Source organism: Anolis sagrei, chromosome 3, assembly GCF_037176765.1.
Source record: "Anolis sagrei isolate rAnoSag1 chromosome 3, rAnoSag1.mat, whole genome shotgun sequence".
NCBI lineage: Eukaryota > Metazoa > Chordata > Lepidosauria > Squamata > Dactyloidae > Anolis > Anolis sagrei.
The window spans coordinates 236,580,960-236,601,547 of record NC_090023.1 but is presented as its reverse complement, the minus strand read 5'-3'; the positions used below and the strand labels follow the sequence as shown (position 1 = coordinate 236,601,547).

At 37.1% G+C, this 20,588-nt stretch overlaps 1 protein-coding gene across 1 annotated transcript in view; it reads right to left on the bottom strand.

The window, feature by feature from the left end:
- FBXO36 (F-box protein 36) overlaps positions 1–20,588 on the bottom strand; it is a 28,261-nt gene that overhangs the window by 1,381 nt on the left and 6,292 nt on the right. Inside the window, exons 2-4 of the mRNA XM_060767818.2 lie at positions 7,365–7,473; positions 3,390–3,562; positions 195–407 (exon numbers count right to left, since the gene is read on the bottom strand). Coding sequence (XP_060623801.2) covers positions 216–407; positions 3,390–3,562; positions 7,365–7,473 — 474 coding nt within the window. The 3' untranslated portion in view covers positions 195–215. The remainder of the gene's footprint in view (positions 1–194; positions 408–3,389; positions 3,563–7,364; positions 7,474–20,588) is intronic.

Here is a 20,588-nt window from a genome sequence, read left to right as displayed (position 1 = left end):
AGAAGAAGGGTAGGATTAATTCACTATAATGGGAAGAGTGTTTACACAATGAAAATGTATAGGGAAATGAAACAAAATAAAGATTTCATGCACTACTAATGAAGGTTAAATTAGTAGGCTTCATGTTCATTTACATCATGTATTTTGTTCTTGAGGAAGCAAAACGAGGCACTTGTGTCCAAACAGATCTATACCTTGTAACAGTTGGCACTCCATTAATCTGACATGCTTTCTGATGAATCAGAACCCATCTCTCTCCGTCTTCGGAACTGTTGCTGGAGCTGAATCTTATTAGTGAAGAAGAATTGCTTCCAGCCCACTTCTTGTGCCAGTGATCTCATTTCTGGGGTAATTTTGCCTGATAAATTTTGCACAACCATCTCCCATAGTTTGTCAGAGTTGCACAACTATTTGTAAAGGAAACAAAAGTATTAGTAACACCTAGACACTGTTCAGATAAGGGCTGTTCTTTTAATTTTACTTTGAGATTACTCTCCCACTGAAAGCAAAGGCCCTGAATTAATCCATACTAGTTCTAGAAATGCTGTAGAATCTGTAGCTGAATTGGAACAGACTGCTCTGGGAGCAGAAGAACTGCAGATCTATAAATGCCCTCCCTCCATTCTATTAATGGTCTTCCAACCTCATAAAACACCTACAGCAGCAGGGGTTCTCAAACTTTTTAGGCAGAGGGCTGGTTTGCGATACCTCAGACTGTTTTGAGGGGGGGGATTACAGTTTGAAAAAAACATGAGCAAATTTCTATGCACACTGCACATACTTGTATTTACTCAAGTCTAATGTGCCATCGAATCTAATGCAGACCTCAATTTTCAAAGCTCTGAAACAAGGAAAACTATTTGTTGCCAAATGTCATGCGCAGCAGCAAAAAGTGCACTCTTTGTAATTTAGCCACCCCCCCCCCCCAAAGTAAGCATTACTGTTGCTATATGTTTAGAATTCCTTCTTTAAAAACAAAAATGTTAGAATACTAAAGCTTCGAGTGATGGAAAAGAAAACCTTGGTGTGCATCTATGTTGTAGAATGAATCTACTTTAATTGCCTTGATTCAATGTTATGGAATCCTGGCTGCTGTAAGAATGTTGATGTCTCACCAAACTACAAATCCCAGGTTTGCATGGCATTGAGCCATTTATTTAGAGATGACATCCCTCGAAGAGGATCTCCAGGTGCAGCTCCTGCACCCCAATTGTGGCAAGGTCATTTAGCCAAAAAAGGTGAGCATTAGATTCAAGTAAATACAGTATTTTAACTGTAGTGCAATTTTTTTTTAAAGAACAATACAATATTTAAAATGAAGAACAATTTTAACCAACACAAACTTACCATTATTTCAATGGGGAGTGTGGACCTGCTTTTGACTGATGAGATAGCCAAGTTAATTAGGTTTGTTGTTGTTGTTTGCCTTCAAGTCTAAACATGAAGTCTAAAGTTTAGGGCAGCGGCTGGGTAAATTATCTTGGGGGACGACACACAAATCTGGTCCATGGGCCTTACTTTTGGGACCCCTGAACCTACAGTGACAGAGTGGAAGGATGTCTGACTTCTTTCTCCAACAGTGGACCTCTCTTTCTATCCTGGGTGTGAGAGCTGTGATTGCTCCTGTGCTCTTGGAAGATCCATATTAATTAACCCATTTTAATTGTCTTCTCAAATAAGGGGAATGGCTGTTTATTCCTTAATTTTACTTGTTTTATATCCTGCCTTCTCTCTAGCATTGGACCCAAGGCAGCTTGGGTCTATAAAACAAGAAAAAGCCAAAAACCTGATAAAAATATTAAAATGCAATTAGACAAGTCATACTAAAACCATTACATTTTAAAAGATGCAAAAAAATTCACAAACATATCAAAAAAACAGAATGAAAAAAATGAATTGGGAAGCTCCCTTTAAACAGAGATTTTGCTTGGGCATTTAAAACCACAGCTTTAAAATGCTTAGATTTCTTTCTTTTTTTAAAAAAAAATACTCAACCTTGGATTTATTGAAAACACCATTACTTTCACTGCTCTAAAGTGAATTTAAAATGGCATCAATGGTGCATATTTTAATCTGTAACAGAACTACATGGGAACAATGGGTTTAGATTCAGGCTCTAGTCTCCGGAGAGCTTCAATCATGTATTTGCTAAGTTGGAATCACCTCCACTAAACTTGTACATCTGAGTAGACATATAACTAACTGAAGTAAATGTAATTGTTGCTTAACATAATAATAATTATTAAGAATAATATTTGCTTAATTTGCATATTGACACTTCATAAATTAAATACAGCAGACTAAAATAACACATCTACAGAAAGAAATAGACTCTCACATATTTGCCCCTCAAATAATTACTGTATTAATGCTTTATAGGACTGTATGGTTCTAAACAGAAAGAACTTTAAAAACATTGCCCTTATGTGAATTTCTTTTTTGTATGAAGCATTAGCTCCCTCTTGTGGCACTTTGATTACACCAATCCTATGCTGTACTCAACAGTGAAAGATGTATAAAAATGCAGAGACTGCTTCATTCACTTAACTAAGTGAGGAATACAGTAAATTCTCATGATCCTTTTTGGTGGGTTGGAGCTGTAATAAATAATAACTACAATGATAATGTGCCTTAACAGCTATATACAATGTTCGCCAAGAAAAGATGGGGAGATATATCTATCTATCTCACATGTGAAGCAGAACAGACAACTCTGCATCTGTATGCTTGTCCACTATGCCCTGCCTCATGTACAGAGGAATAATTGTTGGAGGCTACAGACAATGCCATTGCTGTTGCCCATTTTTGGTCAAAAGATATTTAGCTGCTTGTGCTCCTTCTATTTTTATCAGTTTTATACTAATTTATGCAATGCTTTTGATATGAAATAAATAAAAGGTGAAGACATAATATGGTGCAGAACAGAGTGTGTGTTTATGACATTTTTTTCTGCTTAGTAAGGCAGCGTCTAAAATTTAAGCATTGGATGGCCCAGGAGAAGACAGTCTAAATTCCTGCATTGCCATGAAAATCTACTGGGCTATACTCTCTCAGCCTCAGAGGAAGGCAAAAGCAATCTGCCTTTGAACAAATCTTACCAGAACACCCTATGATAAGGGTCAAGAAGGACTTGAAGGCACACAGCAGCAGCAGCAAGTAATTAATTGTAAATATTGTAAGTAATATTTCTGATTCTTAAAATGCCTATATCTCCTGTGTATATGTGTATTCATGCTAACACACATTCATAAATCTCACAAGTAGCACATGTTGACCTTATATGGTGACTGCATAGATTTAGGGCACTTATTGGAAGGCACACACATATCTCCAGAATCGACTATTGGCATTGAAACTATATTGAAAGCTAAAATATTTCAAAGAATTACCGCTGCGAATCTGTGAGACACTTGAGACAGTCTGGTAATATCTTCAAGCTCCAAATAAGAAATTATACGCATAAGCAATTGGTCAGGAAGTCGCACCAGGAAATCAAATTGACCACGGCACATATTGAAGGTATGATCCAGAGTATCTGCTCCAAATATGATGGCTATTTGAACTGTGATTTTTAAATATATACATATATAAGAAAATGAAGATAAATGTATACTGTCTCACAAAAGGTTAAACATTCTACATGTAGTGATAATTACTATCTTTTTATAAATATAAAAAGAGCCTAGTTGAATCTCAACCATATTTATACATTTATGATGCACATTAGGAGGGATAGCTAATACTCCCGAAGACAGGATCAGAATTCAAAATGACCTCAACAGATGAAAGAGCTAAGCCCAAACTAACAAAATAAATTTGTACATTTTGCTAGTTTGTTAGGCAGAAAAAGTGAAATGCCTGATACTGGATGAGTGATGTCTGGCTTGACAACGGTACATAGACTTTGTACTGTTGGAGTTGGAAGAGTTGGAATAGAGCTGGAAGAGACCACATGGGCCATCTAGTCCAATCCCTTGCAATGCAGGAAAAACACAAAGAGCCCCTGACGGATGGCCATCCAGCTTGATAAGCATGTCCTCTAAACCTTCATCTAAGTCATTAACAAAGATGTTGAACAGTACTGGGCCCAGGAACAAACCCTGCTGCACTAGTCACTTCTTTCCAAGATGAAGTGGAACCATTGCTGAGCACCCTTTGGGTTCGGTCGCTTAACCAAATAGAGATCCACTTAATAGTAGCACTACCTAGTCCACATCAGACTACTTTGTTTGCGAGAAGGTCATGGGGGATCTTGTCGAAGGCTTTATTGAAATCAAGAAATGCTACATCTATAGCATTCCCTGCATCTACCAAACTTGTAACTCTATTGAAAAAAGAGATAAGATTAGTTTGGTAAGACTTGTACATGTGAAAAAGATCTTGGGAATCTTTGTGGACAACAAGTTGAACAGGAACCAACAATGTGATGCAGCAGCTATAAAAAGCCAATGGGATTTTGGGCAAAAGAAGTAGTGTCTAGACCAAGGGAAGACATGGGGTCCCTCGATTCTGCTTTGGTTAGACCTCATCTGAAATGCTGCGTCCAATTTCAGACACAGTTTTAAAAAGAGATATTAACAAGCTGGAAAGTGTCCAGAGAAGGGCAACTAAAATGATCAAAGGTCTGGAGACCATCCACTATGAGAAGTGTCTTAGAATTGGGTATGTTTAGCCTGCAGAAGAGACGGTTGAGAGGAGACATGATCTCCATGCTTAAATATTTGAAAGGATGCCATAAGGAAGAGGGAGGAGGCTTGTTTTCAGCTGCCCTAGAGACTAGGAACTGGAGCAATGGGTTCAAGTTAAAGGAAAAGAGATTCCACTTGAACATTAGGAAGAACTTTCTGACTACAAGAGCTGTTCAGCAGTGGAACTCACTGCCTCAGAGTGTGGTGGAAGCTCCTTCCTTGGAGGCTTTTAAACAGAGGCTGGATGGCCATCTGTCAGAGTACCTTGATTGTGCTTTTCCTGCATGGCTGGGGGTTGGACTAGATGGCCCATGCAGTCTCTTCCAACTCTATGGTTCTGTAAACTCACAGGTTTTCAATGTGAAAGTATACATCTAAAGATATTTGTCTCTTCCAAGCATGAAAAACGAATTATTCTGTTGAACATCAACAGGACCAAAATGTTGTATTAATAGTCAATAAAAATAATGTTAGCAATTCAATCATAGAGAACCAGTTGAATCCTTTATCTGTTCACTGCTGAAAGGCCATTGGAGAGTTGCTGAATAAACTTTTAAAATCCAATTGATTACTCATACAATTAATGCTAACCAAGGTTTTTAAAGAAAATTGTGGTTTGCAACGTAATCTGTCATAAAGTCTCAGCGTAGTTAAGACTGGATAAAATTATTTTGCACCTGATACCTGTGCATTCTGTATTTATTCCCCAAGCTGAAACGAACCATATGCTCCTGTAATTTCAAACTGGTAAGGACACTAAGACTGAGAGTTTTCATTTCAAAATTAATTATACTAAAATGCAGTGCAAATTTTGATTATTCTTAAAACATTTAATGGATTACTATGAGTGGCATGTATATAGGTTTGCAACTGTATTCAGAGTTGATGACAAACATGTGACCTATATAATAAAACAATCATCAGAATTGTTGAAATTATAGTATGCCAGATGAATGTTTTAGACATGATCTGGCTGTGTTCATCTATTTAAAAAAATGTTGAACACTTAAAATGTGTTCAATCTATCATATACATTTATCTGTACATTCTCTCCCTCCAGCAAAAGAGGTAATTGGGTTTTTTTTATAATCAGGTATAAACAAGAACTGAATCCCAATATGTTAAAATATCAGGTAGCAGCTCTAGCAACAATGATCTCAACAGAGATATCAGATGACCCTTATATAAAATGATTTTAAAGGCAGTAACTTAGAAGGCTCCAAGAACACAAAACATTCATATTTGAACTTTGCGCATAACAAAAAGAGTAGTTACCTAAATATTACTGATGATACATAACAAAATTTCACAAGGTTTGTAGACAGATGAACATATACAAAATCAAATTAATTAGCACAAGTGCCCTGTAACCAAGTGTAAATTGAACTTGGCTCCTTTTCTCTGTTTGGTGTTTCTATGTTACTACAGACATTTAAAAACCATTATCAGTTCCTGATAATTTAACAAGTTTATTTCACAAGCTTTCTACCAGAAGCTGGCAGCACCTATGGAGGATAACGATGGGTATAATGCTTTACTGACAAACATAATTTACTTCCTTTTACCTTTGCTTGAGGAAAACAAACATTTTACAACAGAAAATTGTGAATGCCTCCTAGCATTGTAAGAGACATGAAATTTGAAACACGGAGATTGACTATGGAGAGGCAGACAATACTCTTAACAATTAGCGATAAAATTAGTTGAATGTATATGGAATGAGAATTTGGAATTTACTGCGAATACTCATTCTTGAGGATGTAGTAGAGGAACAATCCACTAGCTAATAGGACTTGTCTTGCACCAGTATTCAAAGTTCTTTTATCTCTCTCCCTAAAATTTTGTTACGTACCTTAATCAGCTAAATTTGAATCTATATAGCAATACTTCAGAGTATTTTAGAAAGATAAATATTCAGAATAGTAAAAAGACAGTGGAGTAGATGGCATCTTCCTCACCCCCATACCTAGGAAGGTCATAGTTTTGGAATTGACACTGAGTACTCTTCTGTATCCTCAAAAATTCATGGCAGGCTCCAACTTATCATTCTCTGGCTGGTGTAAAGGAGGAATCAACCAGCAAAAGGGATGCAAAGTAAATCCAATTGTTTTGGGTTTGACCTACACCTTGAAGCATGTACTACATCTGAAAGAATAATGTAGTATTACTTGAAGAATTTTGCAACCAAATACATGCTCTTATCCAATTTAACAGCACTCTTTGAAAAACTATATCACTTAATGTTCTTGGGTTAAAAGATATGAAGAATGCTTCTGTATGACGAATTATCTTAGTTTTAGAAATATAGAATTGTATTAATATCTAGTTTGCGCCATTTTCCCCATTTGGATAAGTGAATTTGGCCAAATTTTGGTAAATAAACAATTTGGACCTTGGAAGAGGCATGAAAAGATTTTGGTAGTTGGGTGTATTGTCAAAGTCAAGCTGTAAACTTTGAACTGTCAAGCATTTGTGAATTTCTTCTGAAACTCTCTTTCATAATGTGAATGCAACTGAGAAAACTATTTTTACCAAAAACTTCCAGTGTGTTTCAAACTATGAAAACAAATCTGTTAATTGGCAGTGTTACAGCACCATCAATGAAGGATGCTTACAAATACATACACAGATGATTGGCACATTTATAATATTAAGATAGTATTTCCTGTAACTTACTTTGGAGAGAGGGGTCATCAAGGAAATCTTCATGACTTTCTCGAAGTTCTCCAGGTCTTGCTTCACGATACTCACTACGAAGAGATATTTTCCACCACCTGAAAATTACCTATAAATAAAAATAAAGACAAGTATTAAAATATTTAAGATAATCCTTTTAAAATAATTCAGAATGAAGAGATTATACATACCTTGGCTTTATACCGTATTTTTCTCTTAATTAACAAAATGTTTTAAGATCCAAAGCCTGAAAACTTAAGTATGCTTATTTTATAAAACTCCCACTACATTTGGGTGCTGAGCTTTACTTCAGAGTAGATATGAATGGGATTGCTCCACATAGTAACCAATGAAATTCTTGGTTGGAAAATGCAGAAAATAAATGCCATCAACTGACAGAACTCTGAGTTATAAGCAAGGATTTGTGGCTTCCTGGTTTTAACAAGGCAATATAATATTTTATTATAATGAAGCAAGCTTAGGGTAACAAGGAATGAAGCTTTGTGTGACAGGACTGCTAGCTCAGGCCTGTTCCACACAGCTGGATAAAATTCCACATTATCTACTTTGAACTGGAATATATGGCTGTGTGGACTCAGATAATCCAGTTCAAAGCAGACATTGTGGGATTTTCTGCCTTGTTATCCTGGGTTATATGGCTGTGTGGAGGGGCCCTAAGTTCAGTTTTGCTATTCCAAAGTAATTCTAACTGCTTATCTCTGCACCAGGCTCCAATTTGGTAGATCCCATGGTTCTAGCAAGAGAACAAGGTAAACCCTAGAAGTCTGAAGTCTACTTATTTCATTCTCGGAGACATATAGAGTAAAGAAAACATGTGTCTCAAAAGATTGAGTGGCAGACATAGACCTACTCATTCATGTTTAACTTAATGTTTGGTTCAAGTGCTTTGCCTATCTCATAGGCCTACAAAATGAGGTCCCCTTCCACATAGCTAAATAAAATCCCACATTATCTGCTTTGAACTGGAATATATGGTGGTGTGGCCTGAGATAACCCAGTTCAAAGCAGATATTGTGGGATTTTCTGCCTTGTGGAAGGGCTGTGTGGAAGGGCCCTGAGAGATAGGTACTTATCATGCTTCTTGAATAGCCTGGAGGAGCAATCCACATATTTGGGTTATCTTGCATGCCAGGTCAAGATTATTTTTGTTAATAATCTTGATTTCTGTGCTTTCACCTGTTTCTTTGTGAAGTTTGCACGAGTTCCTGCTGAAAACACTATAGATCGTGTGCAGCCTCACTTGAATAAGCCATTTTCTCCCATTTCCTTGCTTTGAAGCTATTTACATCTGACACACACACACACAATGTAAGCTAGGGTAGAGGTGGATTACTTCTCCAGGCCATCTAAGAGTGAACCTTCATGGCAAGTACTAATGTCTCACGTTCTGGATGGCACTAAAAAGCAGCCCACATTTGGGTTGTATTCAAATTCTCCTTTCTTGGACCAGTATGGCACATTACTGACTGCAAGATAGTCCAGCCAAAAGCAGCTTGTGCAGACTCACATTTGTCTTTATAACACATAATAGATGTTGATAGTTCCTTCCTTCCCACTGCATTACAGAAATTCTCTAAAGAGGTCTATATAATCTGTACTTGTTAACACAGATAAAGTTTAATGGAGTTACACATTTCCTGTGTCTTTGCTAAATCACAACAAAGAAATATGCACGCCTTTAATTAAAAAATATATACACCTTTAACCAACATGCAAACAAAACTCTAGAGACTTTGTGCCTTAGTGTTTTTGGGTTAGAGGAAACATATAGCACCTCTATTCCTCTCATGTGCTTGGTCTTTCTAGTGTACACTCTCACAGCCTGTATAACATCCAACTTTTTCTCTAGAGTATGTATCTAATGTCGGCATAATTTGACCATCTGATGGACTGAAACAGCCCTTTGTTCAATTACAGAATTAATTAGCATGGCTGCTGTCATGTGGGGAATAATCCAGATGTGTATGGATTGCTTCTCTATGACATCCAGAAAAGGCATTTTATTCTGTCATGAGCTTGGGATACAAGTACCCTGTTTCAGCAAGCAATATGTGTGCATATGTGTGTATATACACACACAAATACACTACAGAGAGAGAGAGAGAGTTGTAGTGATTTGAATTATGATTGAAATATTAATATTGTGCACAAAATTTCAAGGAAGAATTCATACAACAGTTTAAAGCAGTTTAAAAGACATGAAACAATTTAAACCATGGACTATTCAATCACATCGAGATCCTTAGAAGCCAAAGAGTTTGTGAAAAGAACTGCATTTCAGCTTGGTTCTGAAATGAAGTCAATGTCAAAGCCAATTGGGACTCAGAGGAGAAGGCATTCTAACACCTTTTTCCTCTATTGCTATGTAATGTATTGTTTCCACTTTTTGGACACAGAGGAAGGCTCTTCGAGCAGATCTTATTCCTCTGGCAGGCATACCCAAGCTTTTCAACAGAGATGCAATGAGTACAAACAAAAAGATAATACGTGATACCCTCAATATTGTCTAAAGGTAGTAGACTGCTGCAGGAAAAAGAAAAGACAGCATAATCTGACATAATCTAATGTTGCCTAAACACCTGCAACTTAATTGTAGCAGTGTTTAGTCTGATGAGATCTCTAATTAGACTCCAATTATATCAGAATCTTTTAGGCCCAAGAGTTTATTTATTTATTTATTTATTTATTTACGACATTTATATGCCGCCCTTCTCACCCCGAAGGGGACTCAGGGCTTCTAAGAGTTCTAAGCTTCCATTTAATGTTTTGACACATCCACATGCTAGTAATGCCACTTGGGAATTGTAGTGCATGGACTAGAGATGGTAATGCGTGCTGAATACTCTAATACTTGATTGGTTGCTGGAATGTAGAAATAGAGGCACCAACAGCTCTACTGACATCAGTGGTGGCAGTCTCACCTATCATTTGCTAAGAAGGTGCCACACTAGAGTGAGTTTTGTTTCAAGGCTGTAAACTGTCCATCTTTACCAAACCTCTATGAAAATAGAACATGATGGTGGTAAGTGGCAGCATAGTTTTCTGCGAAAAGTAGAAATTGAGGTACACATCTTAAAGATTCAAAGACTGAGGTTGGGAAGTCTTACTTCCTTATCCTACAGTGACTAAAACTGAGCTAAGATGCAATTTTCAGGGAGGGCAGACATTTTGTATATCTACAATGAATCAGGGGTTAACGTAAATGTGATCTGAGTAGGTATAAACAGTGGGTATTCTCCTCTTGGTTGATTTTGAGTAATGATGACTATGCAGACACAAATATAAGTTTTAAACACATCTTATGACTATGAGTGGAGTAAGAATTTCAGAACAATGCACACTCGAAACAACAATAATCATGGACATTTCTTGTTATAAGACTTATTTTTTAACTACACGTTGTATGCTTTGCATGCAGAAAGTCCCAAATTTGATCTCTGACATTCGGAAAAAATTAGGAAAACAGCTGCCTTAAACTCCAGAAAGCCACTGATAGTCAGTATAGATCACAAATATGGTCTTAGCTGGTATAAGGCATATTTCTATGTTCCTAACAGAAGTATCAGAAACAATCAAAAGATTAGATTTCCTTCAGTAATTGATGGCTATAAATTTATTTCAGTAGAAATAAATTGTAAGCAAGAAATTACCACATGAACAATTCTCTACCACTTTATAAGAACCCTCAGCTTTGTCTATCTTTTTTCCTTCCAGCAAGCAGGCAGGCATCACTTCCCTCCTCTCAGAAGTCAGGAAATTGTAGAGGTATTACAATTTAGGTCACGATCCACTTATTGAACATCAATGAACTACTTCATGGATTATTGGGGCATAGCTGCTGTTTCCCGCCCACATATTATTCCATCTGTGATGTGATGTGCTTTTTCTTCCGATTCTTGTTTACAAAATTGTAATTCCTGTTACCATGAGCACACTTTGCTTTATAAGTTATGATCTTTCCAATCTCTTTAAATGCTTTAGGAAAAATAAGTGATAGGTAATTTATTTATTTGCCCTATTTATACCCTGCCTTTCTCTTCCCCAAGGGGGACTTAAGGTGGCTTACATATGGCAATTATTCAATGCCTTAAACACATACAAACATTAAGCTTAAAATAAATTGCATTAATATATATTAAACATTAAAAAGTTATATTCAATATTAAAATCACACCATCCAGAAACTGTAGTCTAAGGCCATTCCATAGCCATTGCACATATTCCAATTATATTATTGCACTGTGCTATTCTCTGAAAGCCAAATCCCAGAGTCAGGTTTACACTCTCCTTCTGAAGGCTAGGAGGGATTGGGCTGATCTAATATCGCTAGGGAAGGAGTTCCACAGCCATGGGGCCACCACTGAAAAGGCCCTGTCTCTTGTCTCTACCAGTTATGTTTGCGAAATAGGTGGGATCGAGAGTAGGGCCTCCCCTGACTTTCTTAATCTCTGAGGTGGTTCATAGGGGAAGATAAACAGGTAAACTGGGCTGGAACCATTTATGGCTTTATAGGCTAAAGCCAGCACTTTGAATTGTGCTCGGTAGCAGACTGGCTGGTGTAACAGGGGAGTTGTATGCTCCCTGCATGCCGCTCTGGTGAGCAACCTGGTTGCTGCTGCCCGTTGGACCAACTGAAGCTTCTGAACACTCTTCAAAAGCAACCTCATTTAGAGCATGTTGCAGTAATCTATATGGGATATAAATAGAGCATGAACCACCATGGCCAAGTCTGACTTCCCAAGGTATGGGTGCAATTGGTGCACAAGTTTTAGTTGTGCAAAAGCTCCCCTGGCCACCGCCAAAACCTGGGGTTCCAGGCTCAGTGATGAGTCCAGGATCACTCCCAAGCTGAAAACCTTCAGAGGAAGTGTAACCCCATCCAGCATAGCTGTAACCATATACGGCCTGTGCTGGATGGGGTAAAATCCTAGCAGCAGCATAGTTTTTATTGTAGCATAGATGTAAGGCAGTTTGGAGCATAATTCGTGTCAATGAATCAGCAATAAGTGATACACACGGAGTGTTGGAGATTTAAAAGACAAATTACTAGAAGCCAAGATGACTAAACAGATTATTATCTTTGGATATAAGATGAACCACACGATTCTTTGGAAAAAATAATGCTCAGGAAAGTGAAATGCAATACTTATGAATGAAGATGCACCACAAGTATATTTATTCAATCAAGGAAGCCATGGGCCTGAATATTCAAGATCTGGGAGGGCAGTTCAAGTTATTGCTACTGGATGTTGCTGTAAGTCAAAATTTGCTTGATGCTAAACAAACAGACTGTTTGCAGCATTGGGTTCGGCAATTGATCGCTCATATACTTAGTTTGAACTCCTGGAGACTACCATCCCATTCCTCCTGGTATCAATCCAGTTCCTTTTTTTCTTCTTGGCTTCCTCAAAAATGGAAGGAATCGCAATGAAATGCAAGTGCAGAACAGCATATGATTTGTTCTGCAAATCTTTTCTATTCTTATATTTGTTTCCTAGCTTAGAAAAGCCAAGTTCAATGATGAGGTGTATAAAGGCACTTTACCAAAATAACTTTTCATTGCATCCATATAGAAGGGGAGATATCAGCAAATGCCTCAAGCATTTGAACAGTAAAGGAGGTGGTGCTTTGCTAAGCCTCTTTATACAGGACCCAAGATGGCTTCTAAAGATTAAAAAAGTACATGTAAAAATTGTTCATAGAAAACTAGACAAGGAATACCAGCTTAAAACACAAGATTAAACAATATAATATGCAACTAAAACACAGGTAATTTAGTTTTCATTTAAATCTATTTGTTGTTGGCAGCTAATATTTATCCTTGTAGTGAAAGCCATATTGTAAATATATTTTGTGTGTATACTTCCCTTCATCTGTCCTGAATCTGTCACCATTCAGGTTTGCTGTGTGATTTCAGATTCCAGAATTAAGAGAGAGAAAAATGTTTCCCGATTGTCTTTCTCTCCACCATGCAGAAATTCCTATTATGTTTCAGTTAAAGGTATAAAAAAGTGTCATTTGCATCTTTAACGCATTTCAAACTGATAATGCCATACCAGAAAATTGTGGAAATATTTTCACAGTTGACTATCCAACATCAAGATTAAACACACTGTGTGTTATTTACACACAGATTTGATGTCTACTTTAAATGTTTCTGTAAGACAATATATTTTCCTGACAACTTGATCAAATTACAGTTTAATCAAGGGCAGAGAGATGGTTCATATTTCAGGACTGTTAAGGAAAATCACTGTGTTATTCAGAAAATGAAATGACAATTATTATGCATGGGTGAACCTCACTTTTTATTCAAAGCAGCAATCTGTCCCCTCAAGAGCTCACAAAAGATATCTGAAATTTACCCAGGGGCATATCATTTGTACTGTAGTATGTTGTGTTCTCTTTTATCCCAGGGGGGAAATCGTCTAGGAAATGGAAAAGCCAGGCTGGAATCAGACACTTCCTAATTTAACCAATCTTCTTAGTTATATGAAATTGTAAGTATAGGCAGTCCCCAGGTTACAAACATTTGACATCCAAATGACTCATAGTTAAGAATGGGGATAACCTGAGGAAGTGAGAGAAAACTACCCATAAGAAGGGAAATTCACTCCTGAAAGATTATCATGTAGTAAAGGTGCCTCAAATTCTTGCTTCCACAACAAGACAAATTTTACAAAATTCAATTATCACAGGGATACAATGGGAGGTGAAATCTTTTTAACATTGGGCACAAACAGCAAAACACACGCCACATGGGTTTTAGCCCTACCCTTTGCTATCCAAAGAATATAAATATATATACATATACATATATACACATACACACACACACACACACACGTGTGTGTGTGACTGGAGTTACAGTTAAAAATGTACCTGTTCCAATTTACAAATTCAACTTAAGAACAAATCTACAGAACATATATTGAATTGTCGAAGACTTTCATGGTCAGAATCACTGGGTTGTTGTGCGTTTTCTGGGCTGTATGGTCATGTTTCAGAAGCATTCTCTCCTGACATTTCGCCTGCATCTATGGCAGGCAACCTCAAGAGTTTGTGAGGTCTGTTGGAAACTAGGAAAATGGGGTTTATATATCTGTGGGAATGTCCAGGGTGGGAGAAAGAACTCTTGTCTGTTTTTGAGCAGAAAATGTGGATCTGCTTTCCTAAAGGACAAAAGCAATAGGTGTGGTGAAACCACAGGCTGGGATAGGCTGGTTTGGCATACTATCTGAAGAAATTAGAAGCATTTACTTAAATATCTAGAATTTTCAGGTTGCCCTGAGGTGGAAGTCAGCTAAAGCAGATATTACTTTCTCCATCAAAAGCTGAGAATTAAAATCAAAACATAAATAATCAGAAGTATAGAAACCAGAGACAATACAGTACAATTCTCCTTTCCAAGTCATTGGTTAAAAATGCACTTGTGAATATTTCTGAGTCTGAAATTGTAGAAGCTTTCCCTTACAATAGACTGAGCTTCACAATTTTAACACAAATGCGCTAAGTCCTATACATGTATCACTACCACAATTTATTTATAGATTTTCCTGCCCTGTCCAGATATAACCTCCACTAAGATGTGGACATATATCTGGCTACCCTGAACGGCTGGCACTGTCAGTTTTACTGTAACAGGTCCCCTGAAGAGGCAATATACTACACACAGAGCCCAATTCAACTGAGTACATCCTCAAGCACCTAGGGGCCATGCTTTTGACACAGGCACAGGTCAGCACAAAATATACAAGGCACAGTGCTTCTGCTTTTCTTTTAGGGCCATTCAAGGTAGTATGATTTTGAAAGGTTTCTTCATTTTTCACCTTTCCTTCATTCTAGAAATCTAAAAGAGTCTAAGCTACTTTTAATGGCCCTATACATAGAGGAACTTTATAAGGTACTTAAAAAGCAATATGATTTATATTTGCATTTAGAATAGGGGAAGGCTTTGTGTAGACCTTCAGATGCTGTTAGAAAGCAACTCCCAGCACTCTTTGCCAGCATAGCCAGGGCTGAGGAATATTGGAAGCTGCAGTCCACTATCTTGAAAACTGCATTAATTCTCAATCTGATTCAGAAGCTGGCTAGTGAAACAAAATCCACTCGAGAAACAGAAAGGTTGCATTTTCAGAAGTGGGGATTTATGTAAAGAATGCCATGGGGTTCCTTCTATTTACAATATTTACTGGCCAGTGTTGAGGACACACATTGAGAAAAGTGTCCTATTAGGCTCAGTAGGAGTCAGATTTTGCAAATATAGAAACAGCATAGCTCAAAAAGGATGTATTACTTCTAAATTAACAGTTCTGTTGCTCATCTGGTTCACAAACACACCAAATTCTTAATGGAACTAAATGTTCTACGTACACCTTGAAACAGAATATGCAGAAGAAAACATCTTGTACAGAATTTTAATTAATGTATTTCAATATGCAAACATATAAGAAAAAAATGTCCAATATAACTCATATCATTATGTAGAAATGCAATCCCCCCCCCCCCCCCCCCGCCGCCAAAGGGTTGTGCTTTCTTAGTCCTTAGATTAAAAATATGTTGATAAAAAGCTTTGTCTGCCCATTTTGTTTCCTCATGTTGTGTCCTGACAGTGCTGTCTTGTCCAGTGTGTAGATTATACATCAGGGCAATTAGATGATGTGGCACTCTCATTTCTTTGAGATTGAACAATAATTTCACATAACCTACAAAGGCAAAAGCTTCATCATTATCTACAAATACAGGTTGATTCTCTTTATAAATTCCTTATTGCATTCCATTATCCTACATGTTTTGTAGTATGATTCTTACTGTATCTTATTTTTCTTAACCCAACTTGAAGTCGCACTGCACATATGGCAAAATCTTGAGTCTCATTCTGTTTGCAAGGGAAATCAGTACAATGATCTGATGATTACCACCATTTCTGGTGTCTACTTTCTTGCTTTCTGTCACCTTTACTTTCTAATGGTTAAATGTACACACACTTTTATTTCATATGCAAAAGCATTTAAAATATTATATATAATTACCTTCAAGATATGTGTATAAGTTATATATGAAATATAAATGTATTTTATATTTAGATTTGGGCCCTATCTCCAAGTTATCTTAGTATGTAATGCAGGTATTCTGAAATCTTAAAAAAAAACAACTGAAATCCAAAACTTCTCTAGTTCAAAGCATTTTGGATAAGTTATAATCAAATTGAATACATCTGCACCTGACAATTCTATATGATACTTGCTAAAGAGATGCCGGCTGTCTTATGAGATAAAAATAATTAAAAAGTGTGGGGAAGGGGGAGAATTAGGCCTAAACCCAGTTGGTAGTGCCAACTAGAGTTGAATCACTTAATCAATGAGAGGTAAATGTTTATCAGTCACAGATGCAATGGGTATATTAGAGGGGTAAGCAATCAGATTTCAGCTTTGGAATTTGACTCTCCTCCCTGAAATGTTATTGAAAAAATAAAACATTTTATCTTTCTCAAAATGTGACATATTTTAAAAGCATTTTCAAATATTATTGTATAATAGTAGGTTCTTCCCAATGCAAATCCCTAGATCTGGGAATGAGTTGTGGTATTGTTGCTATTGATATGATTTTTATAGCCTCTGACTGGATAACTAGATAGGGTTTTACTAAAATATCCATATTCCACTTTATATCCTGAAAACTTAGGCTGATTTGGAGACTAGTAAATTTGATGTTAGATGAATGGTTTAATTTGATTTCCAGAATATTTTCAGGTATATGATGAGGACATCCAGTTAGTGAGTTTACCAAATACAGTAGAGTCTCGCTTATCCAACATAAACGGGCCGGCAGAATGTTGGACAAGCGAAAATGTTGGATAACAATGAGGGATTAAGGAAAAGCTCATTAAATGTAAAATTACGTTATTATTTTACAAATTAAGCACCAAAACATCATGTTTTACAACAAATCAACAGAAAAGCAGTTCAATACACAGTAACGTTATGTAGTACTTATTGTAGTTACGAATTTAGCACCCAAACATCGCAATGTATTGAAACAGCTGTGGATCTGGGCAGGAGGCAGACTGCATTGGATAATACAGAATGTTGGATGACCGAAGGTTGGATAAGTGAGACTCTACTGTATTTGAAGTTTGCTATATTGCTCTCACAACATGATGGCAAAGTTTCTCCAATATCATTTTGAAACTGCATTAAATAGTCAGTGTAGATAGAGCCTAAATTCCATTTAATTTGGAACACAAGGGAAAGAAAACACAGCTAAATTCCTGACCTGCTATTATATTTGGCAAAATACAATTATAAAATGTAATTAATGTGAGAAATACCAATTGTGTAACTTAAACACATTTTATCCACCAAACAACTCGCAAAAAATTATCCACCAAATTACTGGGAATGATTTCAGGGATTTCTTGGCAGACAAACTGGATTTTCAGATTTAAAATGAACTCTGTTGATACAAAGAATCAAGTACTTTTACTAACATTAATTCTTACCCGTATGGAGTTTTAAACTATAAACACAACGTCTAAAATTAATGTAGTGAAAGAAGTGGAAATTTTCAAAATTAAATACCATTGGAATCAGTGAGACTTTCCTCTGGGGAAATATGAATAAGACCAGGTGAGCACATATACAATCCAAGATGTTCTGCTTCAAAGTAAATCCTATTGCACACCATATTTGCTTCTGTGGAAACTTACACAGATTATACTACATACCTGTAATACCTAACTGGAAGATATACCTGCACTACATACCTGCAATATCTAACTCGAAGTCATCCTACCAAATTAAGCAAGACTTATGAAAGACTTAAAAGAAAAGAAACCATCAGATAAGCAGGCACCTAGAAGAAGAACACTTTGATGTATACAAGCCAGTTTCAAGAGGACTTTATTTAAATACTGTATAATTAAGAAATGTGGTAAGCTTTGTTTTGAGAAAAACTGTATTTAGCTTGTTTAGAACATGGCTGAGAAAACCCCAAATGGCTTTACATCAAAAACCATGCTGGGCAGCAGAAGAGAGGGTTGTTGAGAGCTTAGAGAGGATGAGCTCTTCTCTCTGGTTTCTGGCTAAAATTGAAGGAAAAGAAGGTTAAAATTTTCTCTCAGAAGTCAGAAAGGGATGGGACAAATTTCTAGTTTAAGTGCTTGAGCAATAATTTAAACTGACATCCTGAACCTACAGCACTTAAGACCTAAATTGCTTCCCTGTGCTGTACTCTGAAGTGCAGTAAAACTGTTCAATTTGCAATTTAGAGGACAGAAACCAGATCTGGCCCCATCTATACTGGCATATAATGCAGTTTCAAACTGCATTACATGACCAGTGTAGACTCATATTATGTAGTTCAATGCAATTAAACTGAATGATATGAGTTTATACTGACCACATAATGCAGATTCAAGCTGTATTATATGGCAGTGTAGATGGGGCCCTAGGCTACTAAATTACCATGTGGATTGTTCCAGTTGCTCACTTCAACAAAACATAATAGAATCTAGAACACAGAGTGGGAATTACTGAAGAGTTCTCCATTAGTCTAATGTCATTGGCTGAGACCCCCAAGTTTCTTTCTGCCATCAAAAGAAGTAGGAGGAAAGAATTTTAATCAATGCTAATTTCTTACTTCATCACTTCCTTGATGCCCCATAAAGATTTGTTCTATAAATTTAAATTGAATAACTATGTGACCGTTCTATTACTGCTTAAAATAACTAGGAAACACTACACCAAAGCATAAAGAGACTGTAACTTGTTTCTTTAAACAACTTATAAATCGTCATTATCTCCTCTCTCTGAATCAGGATTTAGCTAAAGAAGATACTGGAAATGACCAGATCTTCCAACATTTTTTATTTGTACTTTGAAGCAGAAATTGGATCTATAATTCTTACTATTGAAACAACACTGGGGATATTACTGTATATACTAGCAATTCCCAAACTTTTTTTTGACCAGGGCCCACTAACCAGGGCCCACTTTGACCGGGGCCCACTTGACCAGCGACTACTGCCCAACATTAGTACCAAAAGGGGTGGGCCTAGTTAGCTGTGACGGTGTGCGTGGCGCCACCTATGTGTAGAACTGTTAGTTGCAAGATTTAAACTGTTGTATCATGCTTAATCCTGCACCTTTTGCCCTGCTTATGTATAGTTGTATGGATTGGTTACTTATAGCTGTCAATCAGTACTATTTGGTTCCACCTCTTCCTGCAGGAGGGTAGTGCTTCCTTTCTTTTCATTCTGCCATCAGAGTTCTTACCATATGGACGTAAGATACTTGACTCTAAAAGACCCTGATTTAAGTTACCTTTTAGAACCAGTTCTGAGGTTTTTTACCCTTGAGACTTCTGCTTCATGTTCAGACCAACCTGAATGACGTTGGAAGTCTCAAGCACCTTCAAACCGGTTCTTTTGGCACCAAAGGATGATCCTGAGTCTTCAAAACATAGGCCATCTGAACTGGGGTTGTAGTTTGTGCCAACATTCACAGCCATTGGGTAAAGAGGAAACTAGGTGAGGCTTCTCAGCTTCAAACACCTTGGACCCAGGACTAATTGAGACTGTAACATATATTTTCCTTCACCCCTCTGAAGTTTCCAGCTTATTGCTTTAAAGAAATGACTCTTTGTGATCAATAAAACTTATTTTGAGTTATTTACAGCGTTTTGGGTTTTTGAGAGTTCCAGTTTCCTATAGGAGGGCAAGAAGCAATCCCCAGGGGGAAAGATGCCACGTCCATCCCTCCTTTATTAAGAATAATAACCCCCAGGTGCGACGGCACATTAGCTCTGCAGAAGAGAGTGGAAATAAAAAAAATCCCATGAAATAAATAAATAAAGAGGAAGGAGGTTCACGGACCGAATTTTCGTTCTTGTGGCCCACAGGTTGAAAACTACTGGTATAAGCTCATGTATAAGTCTAGAAATGTATCAAAATGGAAATATTTGATTAAAGTAGCAAAAGATGAAAGCTTAGTCCACTTCAGGAGACAATAAACGAAGTATCCATACAGTACTATCTCTACTGCTTTGGGCTTTTTTGAAAGCCTGAGTGGGAAAATGGCAGTGGCGACAGTGGCCAGGGGCTACTGGCCCTGTAGAGCGGTGCTGGCACCCTTCCTTTTTTGCAAAACGATTTTCAACTTATCCAGAGGCCATATGAAAATCCATAATCTTGGTCCCAAAACC